The sequence below is a fragment of the Mus caroli genome, unplaced genomic scaffold, assembly GCF_978045245.1.
Source record: "Mus caroli unplaced genomic scaffold, Mus_caroli_1 scaffold_17, whole genome shotgun sequence".
Lineage (NCBI taxonomy): Eukaryota > Metazoa > Chordata > Mammalia > Rodentia > Muridae > Mus > Mus caroli.
The window spans coordinates 28,587,350-28,614,930 of record NW_028227272.1 but is presented as its reverse complement, the minus strand read 5'-3'; the positions used below and the strand labels follow the sequence as shown (position 1 = coordinate 28,614,930).

Genomic DNA, 27,581 nt, shown 5'->3' with positions numbered 1-27,581 from the left:
ATGGTTGTGAGCCACCATGTGGTTGCTGGGAATTGAACTCAGGACCTCCCGAAGAACACTCAGTGCTCTTAACCGCTGAGCCATCTCTCCAGCAAGAGAAACCATGCTTGCCGTGGTACCATCTGAAGGCAGTCAGCACACAGGCTGTTGGGTTGGAGCAGAGAGTTTTTAAACAGTACTGAAGCAGATTGAAGCAGTCTGATGTTTTTACACTCTTGCCATCTTTTTCAATTACCACAAGAAAATAAGATCCCCCCACCATTATGCTTCCAGTTTGTTACCAGGGTATACAGCTTGGTAGGTCAGCGGTCTCTGGGAAAATGGCATTTAAAGAAAAAGAGATTCTGCCACTTCAAATCCTGTAACGAGAGCATACTGACAGATTCCATTTGTCCCGTTTCTCCTTCTCTCTGATCTCCTCCTGCCCAGCAGGTCTTAAGATCTCACACGGGGATGCTTTGGTTTCTTCTTGCTTCAGATAATGCTTCTAGCAGTTGATAGTAGGAAGGGAAAAGATTGAAAGCAAATACAACAAAATCTTGATTTTGGTCATGTCTTATGGTGTTTCTATAGCTGCAACAAAACACTATGACCAAGAGCAAGTTGGGGAGAGGCATTATTCGGCTCACTGTTCTACATCACTATTTATTCATCACCAAAAAAAGAGTCAGGACAGAAACTCAAGCAGAGTAGGAATCTAGAGGCTGATGCAGAGGCCATGGAGGGTCGCTGCTTACTGGCTTGCTTTCCATGGCTTCCTCAGCCTGCTTTCTTGTAGAACCCAGGACCACCAGCCCAGGGATGGCGCCACCCACAATGGGCTGGGCCCACCCCCATTGATCATAACTGAGAAAATGACTGGATCATATGGAAGCATTGCCTCAAGCGAGGCTCCTCCCTCTCTGATGACTCCAGTTTGTGTCAAGTTGATACAAAATCAGCCAGTATAGGTCAGCTAGATGATTGGTATGTAGATATTTCCTGTGTTGGATTCCATAGTCCTACAGATGTAAAAAGCTTAATACATTTTAGCCAGGCAGTGATGCTGCACACCTTTAATCCCAGCACTTGAGAGCTAGTGGGAAGTGGATCTCTCTCTGAGTTTGAGGCCAGCCTAGTCTATAGAGTGAGTTCCAGGATAGCCAAGGCTATACAGAGAAACTCTGTCTTAAACCACAAAACAAATACATTTAATATATTAAATATATTTTCTTTAATAATTTAATATATTAAATTAAAACATTTAATATGTTTTAAATTTTATTTCAAGTGAGGGGGGGGGTTGGGGGGGGATGGCACATGCCACAGTGCTCAGGTGGAGGTCAGAGGACAACTGATAGGAATAGGCCTGTATCTTGCATGTAGTAGGTCCTAGGGATCAAAATTGGGTTGTCAGACTGCAAGGGCTTTTATCCACTGAGCCATCTCACTGACCCACTAAGATATTTATAAAGTTCTACATACTGTTTAAAATATGGTCCCAGTGTTTAGGATGTTTTGAGTCTGGCATAATTTACAAGAAACTATATTACATTCAAGTCTTGCACACAGATAATTATTCTGGGAGACTTTTCTCCCCCTTTTTAATATCACATGATGTTGTCCGCAATTGGGTCCTCATCATTGTATTAGGCAAATGCTCTACCACCGAGTTCACTCTCATGCTTTCTAACAGAGATTCTAGAAGGTTCTCGCTAACGGTTAAGGGAAGAGATACAGAGAACCCCACCCTTCTTCCCTGCTTGGTACCCTCTTCATGGAGGATATAAAAAGGCTTCTTCAAGAACAGAAAGTGTGAAGGTGAGTGTTTTTCCATAGTTTCAGGCAAAGGCAGGGCTGGATGGCAGGAAGAGCCCTGACCCGTTTAAGCAGACTCTGAACCACAGCCGGGGAAGAGAGTGCCTTTTCCGTATGTCTAGGGGTGTCCTGTGTCAGCATGGCCAGGGGTGTCCTGTGTCAGCATGGCCAGGGCTATCTTGTGTCACAGTCAGTTTGCAGAGCTGGCCGTTTACAAGTCCCACAGGTCAAGTTTCTCACTGGTTGATGAGGATCTAAAGAAGCAGGAGAAGGGGCCACAGCCTTCAAAGGACAGTGTGGAAGAGGACTGAAGAAGGACATAGAGAGAAGGGAGCATTGTAATCGCAGTGGCGGGGCGAGAGGAGGGACGGCCGACAGTTCTTTAGAGGACAGATGAACCGGGAAGCAGAACAGCAGATATGGGAGATAAAAGCTGGGTGACAAAGGTGGTTATAGCAGTTTGAATGGGCTTGGCCCCCATAGACTCCTGTGTTTAAATATGCTTGGCCCATGGGATGTGGCACTACTAGGAGGTGTGGCCTTGCTGAAGGAAGTATGTCTCCATGAGGGTGGGCTTTGAGACCCTCCTACCTGCCTGGAAGTCAGTCTTTTGTCTGCTTTAGGAGGAAGATGTAGACCTCTCAGCTCCTCCAGCACCATATCTGCCTAGAAGTTGCCAAGCTTCCTGTCATGATGATAATGAACTGAACCTCTGAACCTGTAAGTAGCCCCAATTAAATGCTGACTGTATAAGAGTTGCCGTAGTCATGGTGTCTCTTCACAGCAATGGAAGCCCTAACTAAGACACTAGTGCTGGGTTTATGATACAGAAAGTGGCTCAAAATAACATTAATTCAGAGACTGGGAGAACAGGGTAGAGAACTGAGCAATATTTTGAATTTGGGGGCTCTCTGGCACATCTTGGAGCTGCCCATGTGTTCACGAGGTGGATATATCTGCAGGGAGTCTGGGAGGGTATGCTCTCTGGACCAGATGTTGATACATTATTATGTATTACAATGTACCACATTGACCGAGAGAGTGCTGATGTTGAACTTGTCATAGAGAGGATGATGGGGGAGAGAAAAGAACAGCGGCTTGTAATTCTCGGGATGCCACCCAGAATTTAAAGACCACAGAGGGAAGAGAGGCTGTGAAAGAGACTGGAGTGGAGGTATGAGTGAGTATCCCATCTTCTAATAAGGAGATGACCCAAGTCAGTCAGGGTTGCTGGGTAAAATGGAGCAAACACGAAATCAGATAGGAATGGGTACCTAGCCAGGCGTGGTGACGCACACCTTTAATCCCAGCACTCGGGAGGCAGAGGCAGGCGGATTTCTGAGTTCGAGGCCAGTCTGGTCTACAAAGTGAGTTCCAGGACATCCAGGGCTATATAGAGAAACCCTGTCTCAGGAAAAAAAAAAAAAAAAAAAGAAATGGGTACCTTTTTTATGTAGGTGTATACCCTTCTGCTTGTTTTGAGACAGGGTCTTGCCGCATAGCCCAAGCTAGCCTTGAACTCTGCCTCAGTCTCTTGAGTGCTAGGACTGTGGGCCTATGCCACTAGGCCTAACTGTACCTTTTTATTTGCTAAATATGGTAACCTAGTGTGTAAAGACTCAAACATGTAAATAGATGTGTTGGAGAGTTTAGACCTAGGACTCCAGGGGAGCAGAAGGAAAGGACAGAGAGATAGTTCTCAGAGCCCATCTTCCTAGAAACCAAGCTGCTGGGTACCAGGAAAGGGGTGTGGCTAAGTCAGGAGCACTTTCCTGGGCAGAGTAGAAACTTCATGCTTCCCCTATCTCCTGCCAGCCATGAACCTCCTGAGGTACATTTCTTACCTCGCTTTCTCTTGCAATCTGATCTCCCCATGCATTAGGAACTCAATACATTCCTGCTGACTTAAATTCTTAGAGTGGGTTTTTCCAAGCCACTCTAAGCCACATTCAGAATGAATGTCACTTAAGGAGGCACAATACTTTTGCTTCTGTTTGAAAATTACAATCTAGTCCAGTTTAAACCCAATCTTGTCTTTAAAATAAAAAAAGGGAAAGACAAGAAAAATTATGACCTGACACATTTTAGCAACTATAGTTCAGACTCATCAGAATGACCAGGGAAACACCCTCAACTCTCTACTTTTAAAAAACGATTAATTTTGGTTTTTTTGGTTTTGTTTTTAAAATAGGGTTTCTGTGTAGAAACTGGCTGTCCCGGAACTCACTCAATAGACCAGAGATCTTAGAGATCCATCTGCCTCTGTCTTCCGAGTGCTGGGACTAAAGGTATGCACCATCACCACCAATCTAACTCTCTACTTTATTCATTGGTAAAGGTACTGTATTAGGGTTCTCTAGAGGGACAGGACTTAGGGAATGAATTTCTATATAATGGGATTTATTAGAATGACTACAGGCTATGGTCCAGCTAGTCTAACAATGGCTGTCTCTGGGAGGTCCAAGAATCCAGTAGTTGTTCAGCCCACGAGTGTGGATGTCTCCGCTGTTCTTCAGCATACACCAGGATCTCAAAGGCATAGGCTCCAATGCCAGTGAAGGAATGGTCCTCCAGCGAGAGTGCAAGCAAGTTTCCTTCTTCATTCCCTTTATACGGGCTGTCAGCAGAAGGTAGGACCCAGGTTAAGGGTCAATCTTCTCCCCTCAAAAGATCCCGATTAAAAATGTGTCTTTGCACTTCAAATGATTTAATAAAGAAAAGAAATTCCTCACAAGAGTATGCAGATGTTTGGGTTTTAATTAATTCCAGATGTAGTTGAGCCGACGACCAAGAATAGCTATCACAGGTACATCCAGTCTTTGAGTGCACAGTACACTGCTGGGTCTTCCATCTGGCTAATAGAAAGTAGCAGCAGCAAGAGAGAATCAACTCATTAATTTGTCTTGAGCTTTGTCAAGATTATGCAGCTTTCCAGGTGAATTAAACAGATCCTGAGAGGTTGAAGGAAAATCAAAATAAAAGCCACCAGACAGCAAAGCCGCCCCCCGTCAGGTGCTCAAGGGGGTGGAGAGACCTGTGAAAACGTTCAGCATCCTTCAGCCCATCTGACACCAGCCACTCCACTTGGCTTATAAACTGCCTCTCCTTCTTTACACAGCTAAATGAAATCCACTCACCCCATCAGAGAATAAACCAACCACAAAACAAACCTATTAAAAGGCCACTCAAGTCTGCCTTAAGCGAGCCAAAGCAGGGAAGCCTACACGCAAGTGCTTTCAAAGAGAGATGTTTTGCATTGCCACTCTGAAAACCTTGTGTCTGAGTCTACACTGGAGATCCCTGTGGGGAGAGAGCCTGGAACAGCCAGGGTCAGGTGGAGCTGGAGACCCTGTCCTGGCTGTTGTGGAATGCATAACCCAGCACAGTCTTGGAGGAACAAGGAGCTCTTTTTGGACAGAGAAAGAGAGAACTAGTTAAGTGGAAGAACTTGGCTGTTTGAGGTTGGGTTAGACCTGTGTTCAAATCCCAGATTTAGTCCAGTGTAGTTCTTCTGTTGGGGTTTTAAAGTGGTGGTTGAAAGCAAAGCATTCGGGTTGAATGTGCTTGCATTTGGTGCCTCGTGCTGCAGGTACGATGAGGAACACATTCTCCTTACAGCCATTATATCACAATAGCTGCAAGAAAGGAGGAGTGATGATAGCGTCCCAGGAAGGAGGAGAGCTAGGAAGATTCTGATCACACTGTGGAGAGTAAGAGAAGCCCTTTCACCACTATGGCAGTGGGAAGGTACCGGGTGACTTGGAGAGAGGTGGCCATGAGAGTTGGAAGGAAGAACAAGGGGCAGACATGGCAATCTGGCTCACTAGCAGGCTTGAACTTCAGAGGGAAGGCTAGGAGTCAGTTCAGCTGTTGGGGTTGGGGTTTGGGTTGGGGATGCTAAGAGGTGCAGTTGTATGTCTTCCTGCGTGAGGAATCCCAGGAGGAGGCTGCCCTGTAGATGTGCTGTGAGTGAGCCCATCTCATATCTACCTTGCTGTATACTTAGCTGTGGATGGGCCTGAAGCAGGACCATTCTTCCCTTGCTGCTGCCTCGCTGACTCAGAGGCCCTTGAGAGACCTATTGGGGGAACACAGAAGGCCACTGAGCACTCAGGCCTGCGGGCAAACTGTGGGGGGGTCTATGGAAAGGGGAGTGCTATTGGGAAGAAAACTGTCCCCGCACAAGGGGCTGGGTCCTGCCACCTGTGGTGTAAATGACTCAATCAATTTTTGTTTGTTTCTGTTCCTCAAGAGGATTTGGGGTGCTGGAGGCACAAAATGATGAATTATAGAAATAAAGGGCCCCCCTGACACTCCCATCTCAGGTGCAGTGCAGAGATCACAGCCCACCTTGAGATGAGCTTTGGAAATGTAGGTTCTAACATCATTTCTCCGGGTCTCCATTTCCTCATCTACAAACGAAGGGCTATAGCACTGCAGGAGAGTCACTGTGAGGACATGACATGTGCTAAGCACTGGGGACTGCCCAGCATGCTGCTGTGCCCAGAACATCAATCCTTAGCTCCCTCCACCTTCACTTTCTGCCTGGATGAAGCAGAGCTTGCAATGTCCCTGTTACAAATAGGTATGCTGAGAGGGGGAATTGTCTTTTCCTATTTCCTTGCTTCTCTGAAGAATGAGTCTATTTCTCATTGTCCACGGTAAGTACGTCCAGGTCTCTGCATTTACTCCCACAACAATAGCTGCTGAGATTCGGCTCAAAGCAGGGTACCCTGCTCAGGGTTCCAAGATGAGATACTTAGATACTATTTATCATTCTCAAAAAGGTCAGTCCTGGCGGAGGGAGGACAATTGTTTTGTTTCTTTGTAACAGATGGGGTAGGGGGCAGAGGTGCCAGCTGCCTGGGGGCAGGTGTAGCACAAGCACCGCTCACTTCTTTGGTTTTTGGAGACAGCACTGTGTAGCACTGGCTGTCCTGGAACTCACTCTGTAGACCAGGCAGGCCTCGAACTCAAATTCGCCTGCCTCTGCCTCCCAAGTGCTGGAATTAAAGGCGTGCTCTACCACACCCGGCTTCACTTCTAAGGAGACTTAGACGATTCCATGGGATAATGGTGCATCCCAGTGAGCCAGGCCAGTGAGGTAGGGCTAAGAAAAAGAGGCTGACTTGGGTGTGTAGAGATGGTGGAGGGTGGTCCAGGCAGTCCATGGCCAGAGCAGCAGCACAGTAGAGATGGCCTGTACCAAAATCAGAGAAGGCAAGAGAAAGGAGTGTGTGTGTGTAACTGTTGAGTGCAGGCTTGTTACAAAGGCTCCATAATGTTACCAGACTTCTAGTGTGTTGTGAACATTAAAGGAAATAGTTGGCATAAAGCCAGGCCCTGCCCTGAGACCATTATCCCATGGAGAGTACATCTATACCACATGAACGTACTGGCACTAAGTATTCATCAAGGAGGACATGTGAGTTCAGGGAGGTTAGTAATGTGTCCAGGGTTACACAGCTAAAAATAAATCAACTCAGAGTCACATTTGGGTTTGCCTGTTCCATAGCCAGTGCTCTGAGAAAAGGCCCCCAAGGCCTTCCCTGTTCTACCTGCTTGCTTGTGAACACACCTCTCTCCCCAGCTCCTGGGTTTAAGGATGTCATGGTGCATCACCTTCTGTTACCAGTAAATTAGCACAAAGGTGGAATGTGTGCACTCTGGAAATCAGACTCAACAGAAAGCTGCTTCTAGTTCAGGGTCAAGGCAAACTGCCAAAAAGAGATGGATCCTCTCCTCCTGCTGGGCCAGTGACTACCCTGTCAATCTTGTTATCCAGGGGGAAGAACAAGGTTAGGGCCCAAGATTCAGCTTTAAAAGCCAACAGTCAAAAGGTAGGAAGCCTTGGGAGGCTCATTTTCCATGTGTCCTTGCTGTTTAAGTCTGGGAGATTATATTGAAAGGTTCATTCTGAGTCAGGGAATACGGTGACAAATGTTTACCTGGCACAGAGAGTCTCAGGGAGAAGGCTCTAAGTGCCCACTTCCTCAGCTGGGGCTGGGACCTAGGATGCCTCGGGATTTGTACTACAAATCAGGTCAAGGAACTTTGTCTGAGCATGTAAGCCTAAGGGTCTGATTAAGTGTAAAATCCTCTGTTTACCTGAAGGCTCAGAGAGGCACTCCAACTCATCCAAGTTCAAGTAGACCCAGAGAGGCAGAACCACGATGGGGGAGGGGGGGTCAAGGATAGGACCTCTTGGTTTCACTGTGGAGCTGCTCTAAGGAGCAGAAACTTACCTGATGGAAGGGCTAAAACTGTTCACTCTTCCAATAGCCTGCGATTGGTTTTGCTAGAATGATAGAATTTTTACAACTAAAGGTGGCAGTGCAGATCATCTAGTCTGCTGGTTGCATTTTATAGGTAAGAACATGGAGCCTCCGCATAGAAAAGTGGCTTGCTTAAAGGTCAGAACAATGTTAGCTTTGGAGTCTGTTAGTCTGTTAGGTCACAGATCTGACCATGGTCAGCACTGAGTGATCTTTCCATTAATGTCTGGTAAGTATAAACCATTTGCCTATGGTGTGTGTGTGTGTGTGTGTGTGTATGTACAGATATACATACATAGATGAATATATATATGCATATATGTGAATACATATATATATTCATGCATATATATACATCGTATTCACACATGTATACTGTGCATGCACATATATATACTTGCATATATTGTGCATTCATAATGTGTCTACATAATATACATTCCACTGACCATGATGGTCACCATCACCCCCAGCCCCACATTCTCCAGTGTGAAGACCCCAGAGGTAACCCCATCCTATCCTTACCTTTAGATAAGCATACTGTCCTAGACAGAATACCTGGAACCAGGTAGTTTATACAGAAAAGGTGTTTGTTTATCCTGGTTCACAGTCCCGGAGGTTGCCAAATCCAGGAGCACAGTGGTTGGTATGTGTTGGGCTTCTGGCAGGGGCAGCCTGCTGCTTCCCGTAGTGAGAAGCAGAAGGACAAGCTGGCTGGTGGCAAAAGAGGCAAAACACGAGAGGCAGCCTCTCTGTAGCTCGTGTACTGTTTGTTCCTGACCTGCAAGGGCGAAAAGTCATCGGGAGAAAGCTCCATGCCCCAAATTCTACTATCCACTACTACCCACCGCCAATGTCGCCACGTGGAGGAGTCAAGAATTGAATCCATGAACTTTGGGGGCACTGGGGGTTGGGAATCACACTCAAACCATAGCACTATCTTTCTACTTTGACAAAGGAGATAAAAAAAAAATGTGGCCTAATTTTAAAGCAGCCAGTAAAAGATTCCTCAAACATCTGGTTCATCCGTGGTCTGAAAGTCCCCGCACTTTGGCACACAGACATGGAACGCTGGAGCAGAAAGCTGGGTCCGATGCTCCGTGGTATTCTCCTCAAAGCCCACAAATACTAAGCAGATTTCCAGCATCCTTGGTGACAAGGAACTTCTGACAAAAAAAATACTTGTTCACTCTCACAACTTACCTGGCTCCACAGCCACCTCCCTCTGAGCAGTTTGCCAGGTCTTGCAAACCACTTTGCCCTGGTGAAGAGAAGCCTGGAAACCCCATCTGCCTCTTTGCCAGGCGAGGCTCCGTTTGCTTGGCTACACAGCTGAAGCTGCTCCCACTACTTCCCCCAAAGAAGCCCTTTCCGAAGCATGAGAGAAGGAAACCCGGATTCTGCTCCCCTGGGGTTCCTGCAGTCTCCTGGCCATCTGCTCCTGGCCCCGCCCCCACCCCAGATCTGACATGGCTTGTCCTTTAAAGCAGGCTTGCAAGAAGGACACACTGATGCCCAGCTTCGCATTCCTGCAGAATCCCTCTGGCGCCGGGGCTGGAAATGATCTGTGCAGGGCACACAGCCAGCCTAATCATTCCCATACTCACAGATGTAGGGAATCCCAGCTCACTGGCCCAGGGGAGGGAAGGAACCTCCCTCCTTTTGACAGCGGCTCTCCCTAATGGATGCGCTTAGCAGTAATGGCTGCCTGGGAGGAGGATATGATGGTCCGAGTCTGGAAAGCTAGGTAGGGTTTGCTTAGGACATGTATGGCAGGAAGAGGGGATAAGCTATAGTTTGGGATGAGTCTGGAATGTCAAGTAGGGTTTGCTTAGGACATGTATGGCAGGAAGAAGGGATAAGCCATAGTTTGGGACAGGGCATGAACTTGTAACTTGGGGTGCAGCAAGCGAGAAAGTCGGGTGTTTTGGGGGGTAGAGGAAGATGAAATCTGTCAGGGTCCAAAGAGGAATGGGGGCGGGGCGCGGAGAGCAGGTGGTGGTGAAGCCGGGATACATTCAAATAGGATCATTCCAAAAGAGTTATTGGCAAAGCTATGAGCTAGGAAATCCAGGAATAGTCCAGGGAATTAGACCTGGAGCCCAGGTGTTGTCACCTCAGGGCAAACAAAACAAAACAAAACAAAACAACAAAGACAGAAAGTGTTCTGCAAAGCAAGCTGACTTAGAAGGAAACCAAGGACACACCTGGTTGGAGGTAGTTACCCGGGGGAGATCTAGGCAGTGAGGAAGGTCGCGCTCAAGGTTCAGGACCTCCCATGTCCACAGGTGTCTTCAGGGCACAGGCAGATGCCCTAGCAGTCTTCACAGGTTGCATCCTTTGTAAAATTTGCAGAAGTCAGGTGTTTGTTTGTTTGTTTGTTTGTTTGTTTTTGTTTTTGTTATTTTGAAGACAGGGTTTCTCTGTGTAGCCCTGGCTGTCTTGGAACTTGCTCTGTAGATCAGGCTGGCCTCAAACTCAGAGATCCACCTGCCTCTGCCTCCCAAGTGCTGGGAACAAAGTTGTGTGCCACCGCACCCAGATAGACTTTTTTTTTAACCCTAGTTTCCTTTTGCAATATCCATTAAATGTTCTGTAGTTTTTAAGTAGTGATGAGCATCTTGGAAATCTGGTTATAGGAGATGGGTTTGGGAGGTGGACTGTATTTAAATTGTTTTTATGTTGTCCACTTAATTCATTGCTAGCTGCCCCATTGCCCTTGGATCATGTGACTGCCCTACTGGTTGAGAAGTTGAGCCTGTAAGTCCACTGTGGAAGGTTCATCAACTCTTGTGATCTATAACTGAAAGACTAACATCTTTAAAGATATCTGAGCTTAATTTTCCTGGAAACTGATAGGAAATGTCACGGAGGAGGCTTCCATTGGAGATGTGTGTCAAGGGAACAATGAGAGCACCATTGAGAGATGCTGGCCGGTATATGATCTCAGTCAGTCTGAGAGGCTACAGATGGTCATGTGACCACCTAAGGAAGTATGGAGACCGGAGTACCCTCTATAAGACCGAAATAGAAAACTCACCATGTGCCACTCCACTGGGAACATCAAAGACACTCTAGCTTAGAAGTATTGCTGTCACCACCCTGGCAGCCAGGAAGATATCTAAAAAGAGACATGTGTGCTTCTCTGGCTATTAGACTATTGAGTAGTGGTCTCCAAGGAATTGGAATTTCCCCAAGAATATCATGTGGGAGGAAGGGAAAGTCTAAAAGGCCTGGTGTCAGGCAGAGGAGTTTGTCTTCCAGGAACAGATTTCACACAGTTCTGACAGTCAGACAGACATACAGGACAGACTCCAGCCTAGGTTAAAATGGTCAGTGATAGGCAGGACTGTACCTTGACTAGGACTGCTTAGCAATACATATCTCTTGCCTTCTATTTAAAATTAAACCTTGGGCTGGTGAGATAGTTCGGGCATTAAGGGCACTTGTCATCTTGTACAGGACTTGAGCTTGGTTCCCAGTTACCCATAACTTGCAGTTATCCATAACTCCAGTTATAGGAGATCCAAAGTCTTCCTCCAGCCTCTTTGAACACCAGGCATGCACATAGTACACAAACATACGTGCAGGAAAACACTCAGACACATAAAATAAATTTAAACCTGAATCTCAAATCAAGACTCCAACATGGATATGGGGGTCCTTGGGCCTTTTTGTTTCTGTCTCTAGTCTTGCCACGTGGAATAAGTCTCTTTTCTCTGCTTTGCTAGTTGTTTGTCTCTTCGATTGGCGTGTTGAAGACAGGTGGCCCAGCTTAGCTTGTAAGGGCTGCCAAAGCCAAGACTTTGACACTAACAACCCTGGCAACAGATCATTTCAGAGTATTTCAGTTTCTCCATAAGAAAGGCTTCTGAAACCTTTGTTCCATATGAAGGAAATGATAGAGGTCTTTCCACATTTAAAAACAGCTTGGACAGTTCACATGATTGCTAGGCATGGTGGCAAGAGGTAGAGGCAAGCAGATCTCAGTGAGTTTGATGCCAGGCTGGTCTACTTGATTGTCCCAGGCCAGCCAGGATTCTGTAGTGAGACCCTTCAATGAGATGTAAATTGCAACAGCTCTAGATGGTCAGTGGTAAAAGAAAATAGAATTTCCACCAAATCTATTAAAGACTGGATTGTAACTTTGCTCTTTCCTGCCTTACAAAGTTTCATCTGAGGGGTGGAGTGTCTGTTGGCAAGAGCTGAAGAGAGAGTCATAAAGGTATATCTGAGACGATTTAAAAAACATTATTATGGGCTGGCCAGATGGCTCAGCGGGTAAGAGCACTGACTGTTCTTCCGAAGGTCCTGAGTTCAAATCCCAACAACCACATCGTGGCTCACAACTACCCAAAATGAGATCTGACGCTCTCTTCTGGTGTGTGTGAAGACAGCAACAGTGTACTTATTTATAATAATAAATAAATCTTTGAGCCGGAGCAAGGAAGGACTGAGCGAGTGGGGACGACCAGAGCAAGTGGGAGTTGACCAGAGTAAGCAGAGGTCCTAAATTCAATTCCCAACAACCACATGAAGGCTCATAACCCTCTGTAGAACTACAGTGTACTAATATACATTAAATACATACATATATAAATTCTTTTAAAAATACTATTTTTCTATATTTTGTGAAGACTGTGTAATTTATAATCATTTTTATATTTTGTTGTTTCTAGAATTTTATTTCCGATTACAGTGTAATAATTGTAAGCTCTGGCCAGGGAAAAACAGAGTCCACAGATCTACAGTTATAAATGCTTAGTCCTTCATAGAAGCCCTTCCATTACTCCACATTGGCTGAACACATTGGACAGAGACCTAGGGAGGGGGGCGGCCTTCCAGGCAAAGAGTGGACAATGGGTAAGGAGGCAATGTCTATAGACATTGTTCACTACAGTGAGCCATGCTGTGTTGGACCGTGAAAGGCAGTCTGTGTTCTGGTCAAGTGAGGCTTACTCGGGAGACCCAGTAGAAAAATCTACAAGGGACCGAACTGTAAGCTATGCTCCCAGACACAAGCGCCTGACACCACCACAACTCCTCAACTCTATAATCCTGTGGCTTATCACTTAGACAATGTCACAAGCTCCTGGTGTTCTGGCTACAGCCAGGTAAGCTCCTCCCCACAGTTACCTGGCAACAGCAAGGTAGCCCAGCACACTATAAAAGGGGCTGCTTGGTCCTTCCTCTCTCTCTTAAGCTCTTGTTCTCTCCTTGTCTCTTACTTCGCCCTCTCTCCACATGGCCATGGCTGCCCTCTACTTCTCTTTCCTTCTGTGCAGGGACCCCAAAACTGGCTCTCCTGCGTTACCCAGCGGTCTGTGATACCTGAGAGTGGGAGCCGAAACTGTGCCTCCCCCCAACCCCCTGCCAGTGGGGTTTTGTGGCCTATTCAATGCCCGGGTCCCACGGCAGTGTACCCAAACTCTGTTGGGATGCAGGTCTCCCATCCCTTTATTTTTCCATGCGCAGTATCCCACCATGCTGGAGGAGGGGTTATCTCTAAGAGGCAAGTTTCCTAGCCTTCTTTAATCTAGCTATCTATTGAATACTTCTTAGGTCTCCCAGAATACTTCACTGGCGATATATTCACAGCCAAACTCACTAATACCAACAGTGCTACCGTTACAACATTGCTGGGCTGGGCCATTTACCTTTCTTCCAGACTCTGCCTTACATAGGTATCTATTACTTCCTTTCCAGACCACCATCTTAACGTCTTCTGTTAGGTCTTGTTCTGCTCCAGCTCTCTCTCCAGTTAACCCATCCTCTTCACAGTATCAGATGTGATGCCTAACAAGACCACTGACCTTCACTGACCTTCTGTGACCTCAATGACCTTCTGTAGCTACCCATCACCTCGAAAACTGAACCCAAACCAATCAGTTTGACCATCTGTAATCAAATGCACATGTGATATTGCAGCTACTTTAAAACATGAAAGCATGCATTTATCATTTGCACTCAGTGTGTCTCCCCCATCCCAATAGTCAGAGAAACTCATAAAAGGACAGAGCCTGGTACATGGCCAACACTCGGGAAAGGGTTAGCTCCACTAAACTCCACACTCACTCTCTCTTTCTCAACACTCAACCCTCTTCTCTGGTCCCCATGGAGGGCCTTCCTATCATAGTCATCATGGAACTCCCTCCCAGTCCATGTCAACACGTGTGCACACCACACAGTTTCCAGGCAAGTGCACACACATGTGCACACCACGAACAACAAGCACAGACCTGTTGCTTTGTTTACAGCCTTCCTTCCCCCATCCCCAAGTACTAATCTCCCACTGTCTTCACAGTGTTTGTCTGCAGAGAGCTCTTTTGTAACACCTCTCCCAGAAGAACACAGCAGGGGCCGTGAGAACTACATGGGTTCCTTCTGAAGCTAACACCCCCGAGGACTGAATAACCACCCACTAGACCACATCTTTTAGCATTGCTACATACCTACAATGGGACGAAGCTTCTAACACATGAATGAGTAGGGGAGAAACCACGTATAAACTCACCCACGGCTTTAAATGCTAATCTTCTCTGGAAATGCTCACAAACATGCCCAGGAATGATGTTCCTCTCCCTGTCTGGGGAGTTTTTAGTTCAAGTCAAGTTAGCACCTGCTGTTCACCATCACAATACACAATAGAAACTTTTATAGTTTGTATTTTTTTATATAATTTTGAAAAATGTTATGTGCATTGGTGTTTTGCCTACATGTACGTCTGTGTGAGGTGAGGTGTTGTATCCCCTGGAAGTGGAGTTATAGACAGTTGTGAGCTGCCATGTGGGTGCTGGGAATTGAACTGGGGTCCTCTGGAATCAGTGCTCCCAACCCATAAGCCATCTCTTCAGCCCCTCCAATAGCAATTTTTAAAGGCTAGAAATAAGCTTAAGAAGAAGTAGGCATTGTCACATGAAAAGTACCACACATGCCTACTGAATGCTGGCAAAAAAGCCAGGACTAAAAGAGCCGTATTGCCCCTGAATGAGAAGGGTAATCAGGGAGCGATGGCCAGGCTCTCGTGGGTCTTATGTGTCTACCCAATTAGTTTGATTTCTCTGGAAAACTGTAACCAATACATCCATAGAATATATTTAGGGTTTTTTTTTTCTGATAGAAAGTTTCAGATGTATAGAAGTAAAGACAGAATAGTATAATAGTATAATGAAATTCAAGCAAGCTGTACTGGCTAGTTTTGTGTCAACTTGACACAGCTGGAGTTTTCACAGAGAAAGGAGCTTCAGTTGAGGAAATGCCTCCACAAGATCCAGCTGTAAGGCATTTTCTCAATTAGTGATCAAGGGGGAAGGTCCCTTGTGGGTGGTGCCATCCCTGGGCTGGTTCTTGGGTTCTATAAGAGAGCAGGCTGAGCAAGCCAGGGGAAGCAAGCCAGTAAGGAACATCCCTCCATGGTTTCTGCATCAGCTCCTGCTTCCTGACCTGCTTGAGTTCCAGTCCTGAATAAGCCCTTTCCTTCCCAACTTGCTTCTTGGTCATGATGTTTGTGCAGGAATAGAAACCCTGACTAAGACACAAGCATTACTTTTTTTTTTTTCTTTTGAAAGTTTCTACTGTGGTTGAAGGGGTTTAGCATAAAGTTCACAATCTTCACATGTGAGTTTACAGTCCAGGTAAGATGAATACACCCACACTGTTGTGCAGTCAGTCTCCAGGTATCTTTCCTTTTGCAAAACTGACATTCCACAACTTAAGCAACAATCCCCCTTCCCCCTAGCCTGGGACACACATTTTCTATGTCTCATGTCTTGCTCATGTCACTCCAGTCCCCAGTGCTCACCCATGTGGCTGCATGTGCCAGAATTTTTTCCTTTTTTGGGCTGAATGATATTCAGTTTTAGAGACTGACCTGTTCATTAGGTCAGAACTCTCATGATCCGACGGTTTTTGTGATGGAATCATAGATATGTCCAAAAGTGTGCTTCACTAATCTCTTGAATGTTTCTAATCAAGTTAAGACAAATCCTCAAAAAGAGGAAAGAAATAGAAGAAAGATGGGAGCTCCAGGTTGGGCCTCCCAGGGTGGGATGGAGAAGATGCCTTGACGTTTGGGAAAAGGAGACCAGAGATCCTGGAGTAACAAAAGAGTGAATGCAGCCTGAGGCAGGGCTGAGACAACTCAGCTCAGGAAGACTCACCCATGACATTGTGTGGACAGATTCCTCTGGGTTTGGATAATTGCAGGGACTTGTTGGCCACAAGTCCAACAGGAACAGATGGCCACCTCTGCTAGGCTTTCTGATTTAGCGGGTCTAGGATGGGAATGGAGAATGTGTCTCTCTAGCAAATCCCAGGAGGTGGTGATGGTGCAGGGTCAGGAGATGTCCTTTGAGACTGGTAGTTTGAATGAGAATGGGCCCCATAGGCGCAAATATTTGAATACTTGGTTCCCAGTTGATGGAACTGTTTAGGAAGGATTAGGAGTTCTGGCCTTGTTGGAAGAAGTGTGTCGGTGAGGTGAGCTTTGAGGTTTCAAAAGCCCATTCTCAGCCCAGTCTCTAATTCTCTGCCTTCTGCTTGCAGAACAGTTGTAAGCTCTCAACTACTGCTCCAGAGCTATTCCTGCCTGCCGGCTACCATGGTCCCGCCATGATGGTCACGGACTCACCCTCTGAAGTCCTGAATGAAACACTTTCTTTTACTGCCTTGGTTATGGTGTCTCTTCACAGATAGTATCTAAGACAGATACTAACTTCATTGCAGAGATCAGAGTGAGGAGTGTCTGGTGGTGGAAAGAACTCCCCTGTTAGGCGAGCGCCAGCTGTAGTCTCTTGGAACTTGACTTTCTGTCTGGAAGATGGGTTGATGATATGGTGAGAGCAAGGGTTGATTTGTGTGAATAACAGAAGTGTGTCTGAGAATGTAAGTGCTCAAAAGATGTCATCCATTCATCACTGGGTGGTGGCTGGTAAATGTAACTGCTCCAGTGCTTGGCAATGCTAGGCATCCCACATATCACCTTTGTGTTCAGGTACGAGTAACAAAACCCAACTGGAGCAGCTGAACGATGGGGAGAACAAGAAGCCATGGGTCTTGGGGGTGGCACATGTGTTAACCACACCCAATGGCCTAAGACTGATGCCCAGGACTGAAAGACAAGGTCCAGAGGCTGCTGTGACAGACAGTTCCCATGATACCTCAGGTCTGGTTCAGGAAAGAAGGGAGAAAAAGCCCAAAAGACAAAAAAAAAAAAAAAAAAAGAATTCCTTAGAGACTTCTGACAACAAGCTTAGTGGCCAGAACTATCAGAATTATCATATGGTTGTCTCTAGGTAGCAGTCAAGCTGTGAAAGGAAGACCCTGAACTTTCTAGACTCTGGCGGGGATGGCGGGGTGAGGAGCTTGAAGTGGGTACTAAGAGACAAACCAAGGTCTCTGCCAAGTGATGGCTCAGGGTTTGAAAGCCACAAGTTCAGTGAGCCGGGCGGGTTTGAGGCCCACAGTTCAGTCTGCATCTTTGTGATGGCTAGAATAAGAAATGCCCCAATCATGCTCAGGCATTTAAATACTTGGTCCCTAGCTGCTGGTGCTGTTTGGGGAGGCCACTGGAACCCTTAGAAGCTGTGGCTTTGCTGGAGGGTGTATATCACTGGGAACAGGCTTTTGAGAGTTTGTAGCCACACCCTACTTCCGGTTCCGTCTCTCTACTTCCTGTAGATGATTGAAACGTCCTCTCTCAGCTTCTAGCTCTAGCCTCCTGTTACCGTGCATCCCTTACCACTAGTGATCGCTATCCCTCGGGAACCGGCAGTGAAAATTAACTCTTTCCCCCATAAGTCACTTTTGGCTATGGTGTTTTATCACAGTATGAAAATAATGAATGCTGTCTTTCCTGTGTGCAGAGCAGAGTAAGAGAGACTTTGCTTTTTCTCCTAGGAATTTTACATTGCACTATTGTGTAGGCTCATTTGGAAGCAGATCTTTATCTTCCATCCCTTCTGCATCTCATATCCACACCATTTCCTCAACTCATATCTTCCTTGACCATTCACTAAACCAGGCTCCCAACCGGCACTGAAGACACAGTGGCCCAGCCCTCATGAACCTACCAGGCAGGTGGGCAAGGTGGTGTTGCTTTTTTTTTTTTTTTTTAAAGTTCCTAAACAACAAGTGCTAGCTTGTTAAATAAAGTGGCTTATTGGATCAAAAATAATAGACAAGTTTGCCCACAAACTTCCTTTGGGAAAAAAACAAAACAAAACAAAACAGAGAAAGAAAGCTAGCTGTGCACTCTGGCTTGGATGTTGAATGACTGCATCTTTGAACATCTGTCCCCTTCTGGACTCTCCAGTTTCTTCTGAGAACAAGGCTGATTTAATGGCTGATTTATTTCTACCCCTGGGGGCGCATTTAGTGCTGGCGAATAGTAGGAACTCCAGAAATATTTGTGGTGAGGAGTGGAATCTAGTTTATGTCTTTAATAAAGACTATCAAATTAGCAACTGGGCTCATATTCATATGGGTGTGTACTTGCTCACTTGGGTATAAGTGGAACAATAAATTGTTTTAAGGCTCATAAACTGTCTTGTGTGTGCGCCGTCCTGGCACCGGATATACGTATCTTGTCCCAATGAGGCCCCTTCAGGGAGACATTAACTCTGGGAGCCTAGACAGGATCAAATATCCTGGAATATGCTCCATGTCCTGTCTGTCCCTCACACATCCTTTTTCCATCATAGAAACAGTAAGGAGAATTGGCTCTTTCCACTGAAGGAAGCAATGGAAAGGCTACAGGGAAATGAGCCAAGGTGCCTTTTCTCTCCTTCCTGTTTCTCTCCCTTTCTTTCTAGAGCTTTCTTTAACACACACATACCATCCCTAATCTCCAATGCCTAATGACGTCTTCTGTGAACCTTCTGCCTGTTCTTACATCACGAGGCTGAATCTATTAGAAAGAGGTTTTTTTTTATCACTACAAGGACAGTGCCAGTTTATTTTTATTCAAAGAGAACAAAGCACTGTGGGATTTTATTATAACTTTTCTGTTGTGCCTTTTCTTAAGCCCTGGATACATTTATTTTGACCCCTAGTGAGATGAGGAGGCCGTAGTGGACTGTTTCCTGGAGTTCCCCATCCTCCATCCTAGTTTGCTTTCTATCGGTATGCTAAAGACTATGACCAAAAGCATCTTGGGAGGAAAAGTTTATTTCATTGTACAGCTTACAGTCCATCATGAAAGAAAGTCATGGCAGGAACTCAAGACAGGAACTGAAGCAGAGGCCATGAAGGACTAATGATGCTTATTAGTTTGACTTTCCATGGCTTGCTCAGCCTGCGTTCTCATACAATGCAGGACCTACCCAAAGTAGGCTGGCCCCTTTCACAGCAGCCATTAATCAAGAAAATGCACTGCAGGCTTGCCTACAGGCCACTCTGATGGAGGGATTTTTTTTTTTTTCAGTTGAGGTTTCCTCTTCCTGGATGACTCTAGCTTGTGTCGAGTTGACAATAAAATCTGACCAGCACCCCCACAGGCCTCACCGTGAGCGTTTCCTACTGGACTAATTGGGACAGCGTGACTCTGGTACATGCTTCAGAAGTCACCTGCTGCCTGGAAGGCAGGCAGGGGAGGTCAGTATAACCTGATGCTTCATTATGTCCAACTGTTTCTATGTTTTGATCCACCCACAGGAAGGATGCTTGGCTATGAAAAGAACCATCTCTGTGTGCTGTTTCCTCGGTGTGGCACTGGGGAGGCAGGCTGGCCTGGAGTCTGATGGTTCTAGGCTTTAATGACAGTTGCATATCTTTGGACAACCAACTTAGCCTTTCCAGGCCGAGGTTTCTCCATCTACAAGATGAGGCAGTGACCATACATCAGCCACACATTGGTTGTTAGGTAGCTGGACTATGTGTGGTACCTTGACTATAGGTAGGTGTAGAAGCTTCCCAGGTTCTAGGCCCTGCAGAGTTTTATTGGCTGTGTTCGTTCTTGTTCTTTGTTGATCCCTCAGCCCAGTCCTACTTCACTCATTTGTAGAAAACTGGGACCTATGATTCAGACACTGGTTTTGTGTGTGTGTGTGTGTGGTGTGTGTGTGTGTGCATACACATGCGTGCACATGCCCATAGAGGCTCTTCTAGAACTATAGTTATAGGCAGTTGTGAGTCTCCCAACACTAGAAACTACATTTGGGTTCTCTAGAAAGCATCGAATGCTTGTAACTGCTGAGCCATCTCTCCAGCCTAGGCTCTTCAGGACTAGTTGACATTATATGCTTTTCCACTGTCCCCTGCAGTGCTGCTTGTAGAACAAAGAGCCTTACTCTACAAGTTTGGAACACTTACTGCTAGATATTTTCCTACTGTGGCCAGAAGGGAGGTTTTCGGGGTAACCGAAACCCTTTGTCTTGCCAATCTGAGATGTGGACCTCGACTGGTAGTTCACTCTCCTTTGTTTTGGGGAGCTCTGGGAGGGCTTTATTCCTGCTGGTCATTTATCCTGGACACCTTAAGATAAGGGGCGGCGAGAGGGTGTGTCTGTGTGGAGGACTGAAACACACAGTGAGACACACCCAAACATAGACAGGAAAGCAAACGAGACATAAACAAAGAGAGAGGGGGCTGTGGACAGCTGGCAGGAACTGCAGGTCTGAGGGGGACACAGAGAGAGAGAGGCGGAACCAAGTCAAATATATAGGGGAGATGCAGTTCAAGAGAGAAGTTAGACTTAGGGGCAGACAGAATAAAACAGTGTCTCGGCTGAAGACGTAGAAGTTGCACCCAGAAATCTTCAGGCTGATCTTGGTTCTTGGCTTTCAGCAGCCAGTGGAGGATCATGTTCGGAAGACACGCTTTGAAAAGTGGGCCAGGCAGACTTACAGGGACAGCTGGGCTTCAGCTGCGGTTGACAGCGGCCAGCCCTCTAATCCAGGGCCCACTCAACAGGCAAGGAAGAAGAGCTCAAACTCTCCCCACAGCTTCTCTTGGGACAAAGATGAGGCTCCTGTGGTCCATCACAGCCAGGGCTGACAGAATAGGACATAACTGTGTCCAAGGATGCATGGGGGAGCCTGCCAAAGACCTGGGGCTACACCACTCTGGACCAATCTAGCCTCTGCTGGCATCTTGTGAACATGGGGAATAGCCAGCCCCATAGTTGAACAGTGCCACCCTTCCCATTACTGTGCCCAAAGGCACATGCCGTCCACGAGGCTTTAGGAATGCCTCTCATACAGCAGAGAGCCTAATAACCAGTCAGTCCTGTTCTCCACAGAGAGACATGGTCACTGGAAAATGCCTTTCTGGGCAAGTTGTTCTGGTTTCAACACAGCACCTCCAGAAGCCCTCAAAGATCTCTAGCACTAACGGCTGGGGGAAGTCCTGGTCCCAGAGCCTCTCTAGCCTGCTTTATAGCCCCCATTCTTCTTGTTTCTCTTCACCTGCCCATCACAGCCAAGGCTCCTGCTCTGCCCCTGCAGGCATGCTGGCCTACTCCTGTCTCCTAGGGGTTCAGGAGCCTTTCTTTATCCCTGGGCCTCTATCGCTGGGGGACCAACTCTGTTGCTGGTCTAGAAGGGCACTGAGCCTAGAGCCTGAGGAGATGTGCTTCTCTTTCCCTGTTGGAAAGGATGGAGACTCTTAAAAATGCCATCCCAGTGATGCTGGCCCCTCAGAGTAGACATTGTCACATGAACTATAAATGTCAGAAAAACCTCAGCTCATCTGTAGATTAGGAAACTGAACCCAGGTAAACTCACAAGATAACCGCATCCCTCTTCTCCTTATCCATGTGAATTAACACAAGCTTGAGGGTGCTCAGTAGGGTCTGTTCACCAGAGTGCAAGCTCTGTGAGGCTAGGACATGGAGGGACAGCAGTAAGATCCACGGAGGAAGCACTCAGAGAGCTGGCACCTACGGCATTGCCCACAGCCAGCCCGAGTCTTCATCAGCCCGGCATTCACTGTCTTTCCATTTCCTGTGGCAAGCAAAGCATTTTTCCATGCACCATCAAACCGCTTTCTCCCCATGTACCATCCAGTGGACAGCCCTGAGACCAAAGAGAGGAGTGATGTCTTCAGGACTGCATGCTGTAGCCATGACCCCAGCCCAGGTCTGTGATTCAAAACCTAGGTAGACACATGACACTCCAGCTTTGTACATGAAACACTGGTCCCAGGGGCTGGAGAGATGGTTCAGTGGGTAAGAGCACTGACTGCTTTTCCAAAGGTCCTGAGTTCCAATCCCAGCAACTACATGGTGGCTCACAACCATCCCTAATGAGATCTGACACCCTCTTCTGGGGTGTCTGAAGACAGCTACAGTGTACTTAAATATAATAAATAAATCTTTGGGCTGGAGCAAGCAGGGCTGACTGGAGCAAGCAGGGTCCTGAATGCAATTCCCAGTAACCACATGATGGTTCACAACCATCAGTACAGTTACAGTGTACTCATATACATAAAACAAATACAGAAATCTTAAACAAAAAAAGAAAGGAAGGAAGGAAGGAAGGAAGAGAGAAAGAGAGAAAGACAGAAAGAGAAAAGACAGAAAGACAGAAAGACAGAAAGACAGAAAGACAGACAGACCGGTCCGGGAAGGATGCTCTTTCTGGCCCTTTATTTCCCCCTGGAAAGGAAAACCTGGAGCAGTAGAACTGACCTCACCTGTAGTGGCACAGGGGATCAAACAGTCCCAGACACAGAGAAAACCTCCAGTTTGGGGTGTTTCTTCTCTCAGCTGTCAGACTTGATAGTATTCCCTAGAAGTGGTCTACCCTACTCTGTGCAAGGCAGAAGAAAGTGCTTTGAATGTTTATCTCTCCCATCCCCCAAACTCACCTCCCAGCCTATAAACTTGGAGAAGTGTCTCTGTTGTTTATGCACTACCCAGATGTGTGTACGTGGTAGAGCATCCTGGATAGATGCAGCAAGGCATCTTCGCTTGGCCAGAGAATGAGTAAGGGCCTCAGACTCTACAAGGGAGCTGGACAGGGTGTGTGTGTGTGTGTGTGTATGTGTGTGTGTGTGTGTGTGTGAGGAGTGTCTGTTGTTCCTTGTCCCTGGTTATGGCTGAACTGTAAGAACTACACCACTCTGAGGTATTGTAGGACTAGCCCTTTGCTAACATTTCAGAACTGAAAAGCACTTTTAGTTGACTGTATGGGATTTTTCTAATGTCACTTTTCTCTCGACCTCTTTCTATTTTGTCACATCAGTATTATTATACATATATGTATATGTATCTATATTTTAGGTATACATATATATGTATGTATCTATCTATCTATCTATCTATCTATCTATCTATCTATCTATCTATCTATAGAGAGAGACCCATCATGTATATGTATCTATATTTTAGGTATACATATATATGTATATGTATATATATTTTTATCTCTCTCTCTCTCTATCTATCTCTATCTCTATCTCTATCTCTATCTCTATCTCTATCTCTATCTCTCTATCTATAGAGAGAGACCCATCATGTAGCCCAGTTTATCCCTGGACTTATAATCCTCCTGTCTCAGCCTCCTGTTTTAATTTTAGGAGTGGGTCATGAGGCACAAATGTGAGATGGATGTTTTCTGGTAGAGACAGTAGCATGGGCTTCCATCTTAAGGCAGTGGACCAGGAGAAATCCCAGTGGAATGTGCAGTGGGGTGGTCAGTGCACACTCACAGGTCTGATGGTCTTCAGGAAAGGACACACAGCTCTTTATCCATCATCTCAGGAGCCTTGGGAAGTCACATGCTCTCTCTGAGCCTTAATTGCCCAAGGAAAGGGGATGAGATTGGCTTCAGACCTTAAATTCTAACTATGTCAGGGTTTCTATGAAGCACACATGGTCTCAGTTATACAGTTACATGGAAATAGAATTTTTGGACATTAGTTCATATCTTAGAGGAGATGATTTTGTTGAGAAAAATCACTTCGTTGGTTTTCTTACATATGACTTGCCAAGGCTAAAAGAGATCTAATTTTCCAGTACAGCGGCTATTGGCCTTATGTAGCTATTTACACGTATACTTAAATAAATTTATAAGAGAGAACTATTCAGCCGCCTGACTGTACTAGCTGTGTCAACTGTTCCAAAGGAATGTGTGTGGCCACGGGATCACCTCCTGTAAAGGATGTTTTTATCACTGCAGGAAGCTCCTTCCCATGTGGTCTAGATGTTCAGTAGGTTCGGAATGTGTGGCTTACGGAGAGCATAGGGCACAGTGCCTAGAACACACTAGAACTGTCCTCTTCCCAGCGGCTCTGAGACAGGAGAGAGTGAGTCCTCTGTTCTGGCACGCACAGCCAGGAGGTGCGGCCACCTGCCTCTGGAAGAATGCCCTCCTTATGTGCTCCCTGCCACTGGTGGTTTTTGTTGCCTTGGTGTCAATAGCCAGTTGTTCAGTTGCTATGGTTGAACAACTGACACTTCAAAAAGGTCCAGAACCAGCTGGGCAGTGGTGGCGCACTCCTTTAATCCCAGCACTTGGGAGGCAGAGGTAGGCGGATTTCTGAATTCGAGGCCAGCCTGGTCTACAGAGTGAGCTCCAGGACAGCCAGGGCTACACAGAGAAACCCTGTTTAGAAAAACATCCAGAACCAAACTCAGTCCCATTACCTGTCCCCATTGCCTGTCCCCATTGGTGGCTGTCCATGGCTCTGGCACCTTTTCTCAGAAGTCTCTCTCTGTTTGGTTTTTTTCTCCCTCCCCCTGACCACTCACCCTGGTCAAATTCTCTTAATTAAGCCTTCAATTCAGGCCATTTTCTATCCCTGCTTCCTTGTGCAGGGCTAGATCTTGTCTCTCCTCCCTCCCCTCTCGGTTGTTCAAGCGCTCTTACAGATGCCTGCTTGGTTGAGGAGGAGCAACAGAGTATGCGAAGGGCTGAAATGCAGAGTCTGCAAGGATAGGTGACTGGACCATTTTATAGGAGAAGTTGTCTGAGCACAAGAGCCAGGGAAAGGTGAGCCCCACCTACACCCTTAGAATCTTCTCAGCCCTCGGGCTGTTCCAGGGTTCTCCTCTCATCTGTAACAATCAAACTCTACTCTTCTACCTCTCATTCATTCATTCATTCATTCATCATTTATTCCCAAGCCTCCACCTTGCTGAGGGCCCCTCATTCACTCATTCATCCATTCATCATTATACCTTGCTGAGCCTCAGTTATTTATTTATTCATTCATTATTATGCCTTTCTGAGAGCCTCATTCATTCATTCATCCATCCATCCATCATCCTGCCTTGCTGAGGGCCCCTCTTACTCATTCACTCATCATTCATCCCTAAGCTGAGGGATTCATACCTTGCTGAGGGCCCTGAATTGGACTCTGTGATACCAGATCCAGAGATGAAAAAAGACATATGCTCTGCCCCCTGAATACAAATAATCCACTAAGACAAAGCAAGCAGTTCCAAGACATGCCAGAGACGGGAAGCTCCATCTTCCTGGATCAGAGGGAAGCCAGGGATGGGACAGTGACTGACAAAACCACAGCACCAGAGACCCTGGACTGATCCAGGAAGGGTATTTAGCACAAGCTACCTAGAATCGAAGTGGTGGGCTTTGAGGAGGGAAGTCAGGAGCCATGTTCAAGGAGCATCATTCAGAAGACTATTGCTAGCCCATAACCAGGAAGCTCTGTCCAGGAGTCAGAACCTGAGGTTAGGAGCAGGGCACGCGGCATGGGCACAGGCTAACACCCAGCTTCGAGGTTCCTCTCTCATGGGGCTTACCATCCTGGTATAGGCTGATGAGTGAGGGAGAAAAGAAATAGCTCGCCGTCTGCATTCCTTTTCTCTTTTTCCTTCTATAGATCTACAGGGCAATAGGGCACAGAAGTGGAACCAACACTGACATCACACTACCCAACTGTACTCAACAAGAACAGGTCATTGCTAGCCTGACCAAGGCCCACTGCAATGAAGAGGGCTGCTTGGGGGGCTGCAGGTCTGTCCTTTAAAAGCTGGAACTGTCTGGTAGCTCTGTGGAAGCGTGGAGCGTTGTGCTCCACAGTGTGCCAGGGAATATAGAAAAAAGTGTGTCTGAAGCCAGGGTATGACCCAGTGGGTGTTTACGGTACGTGTGGGTCCTTGATGTGCTTTGGCAAAATTGTTTCTGTTTTCCTTCAGATCTCTGGCCTAATGTTGTGTAAGTGACAAGGGATCCAGTGAAGGGAGCTGGGCAGGTCACAGTCACTGTCAAGTTGGCACCTGGCCAGGGACACCTAGATAGAGCATTTCCCAATGTCCCACGGAGGGAGGCAGGGCAGGGACGAAGCTGGAGTACATTTTCCCAGAGCAGCTACCTCACTCTCTAACCATTAGGGCCACAAGCCCATTAAATGTATTTGTGTGAATTAGAGAAAGCACCTCTCCTTGTGTGTAAAACCCCTCTTTTCAGATTCACAACAGAAAGTCTAGAGCTCAGCTCCAATTTGCTCGGTGGGGTATAACCCACACAACTGTAGCCAGTGGACTCCTTTCCCATTTCCCCTCCAAGCTGCAACCAGTGGACTCAGGGTTGAACACACAAGAGGACTGACATAAAAGAGAATGGATGAGAGGCTTATGGAATGGTGCAGTCTCAGAAGCCAGCCATTTAAGAGCCAAAACCACACTAAGGCAAGTGTCTAATATTACGGACTGAAGTCTTCACTCTTAGGAACTACAATGGCTATTCCTGGTTGTCAACTTGACTACATCTGGAATGAACTACAAGCCAGAAGTGGAAGGCTCACCTGTGATCCAGATCTTGAGGCATAATGGCCATGAAAATATTAGGCCCAGGCAAATTGGTACACATTTTTTAATCCCAGGAGACAGAAGCCAGCAGATCTCTGAGTTAAAGGCCAACCTGGGACAGAGCAATTCTAAGTAAAGAAAAGCTTAGCTCCAGGCACGGTGGTACACATCTTTAATCTGGGCCACACCTTCTGCTGGAGGCCCACATAAGAACAAGGGAAGAAGGAAGGCTCACTCTTCTGCTGCTGCTTGTACTCACTTGCCAGCACATCAGCTGGAACCTACTTCTTCAGGATTCCAGCTTATCCGCAAGACCAGCTGTAACACCTAGCTTTGTGAGACCAAGCAACTACTAGATTCTTGGACTTCCTCACAGCTGCCTATTGTTGGGTTAGTGGGACTGTAGACTCTAAGTCATTCTAATAATTTCCCTTAATATACGGAGACATTCCAGAAATCCTGTGACTCTAGAGTACCCTGATTAATGCAGGAACCTTTCTCAGAGCTGCAAGGCACAGGGAAGGCTGAGGTTGTCCCAGGAGCGATTGCCAAAATGCCCTCTTCTTTCACAAGTCCATTAAATAGACTTATTCTCTGTTCACACTTAGACACTCATGTGTTTAACAGGTTTTGATTTATGTGCATTTTTAATACATATCTTTAATATCTGCCCATAATTTTATTCTTTCTCCTCAATTACAAGCTCTCAGAAAACTGCAGTCTGTGCAGAACTTGAGACTCTTTCTCAGTGAAGTGTCTGGCCCATTGCCACCTGGTGCTTTTAGATGGTAATGATG

General features: G+C 46.4%; 1 protein-coding gene across 1 annotated transcript in view; it reads right to left on the bottom strand.

The window, feature by feature from the left end:
- LOC110311189 (uncharacterized) overlaps window positions 1-27,581 on the bottom strand; it is a 50,293-nt gene that overhangs the window by 9,844 nt on the left and 12,868 nt on the right. The window contains exon 2 of the mRNA XM_021184433.2: window positions 9,276-9,513. Within this exon, the coding sequence (XP_021040092.2) occupies window positions 9,276-9,513 (238 nt within the window). The remainder of the gene's footprint in view (window positions 1-9,275; window positions 9,514-27,581) is intronic.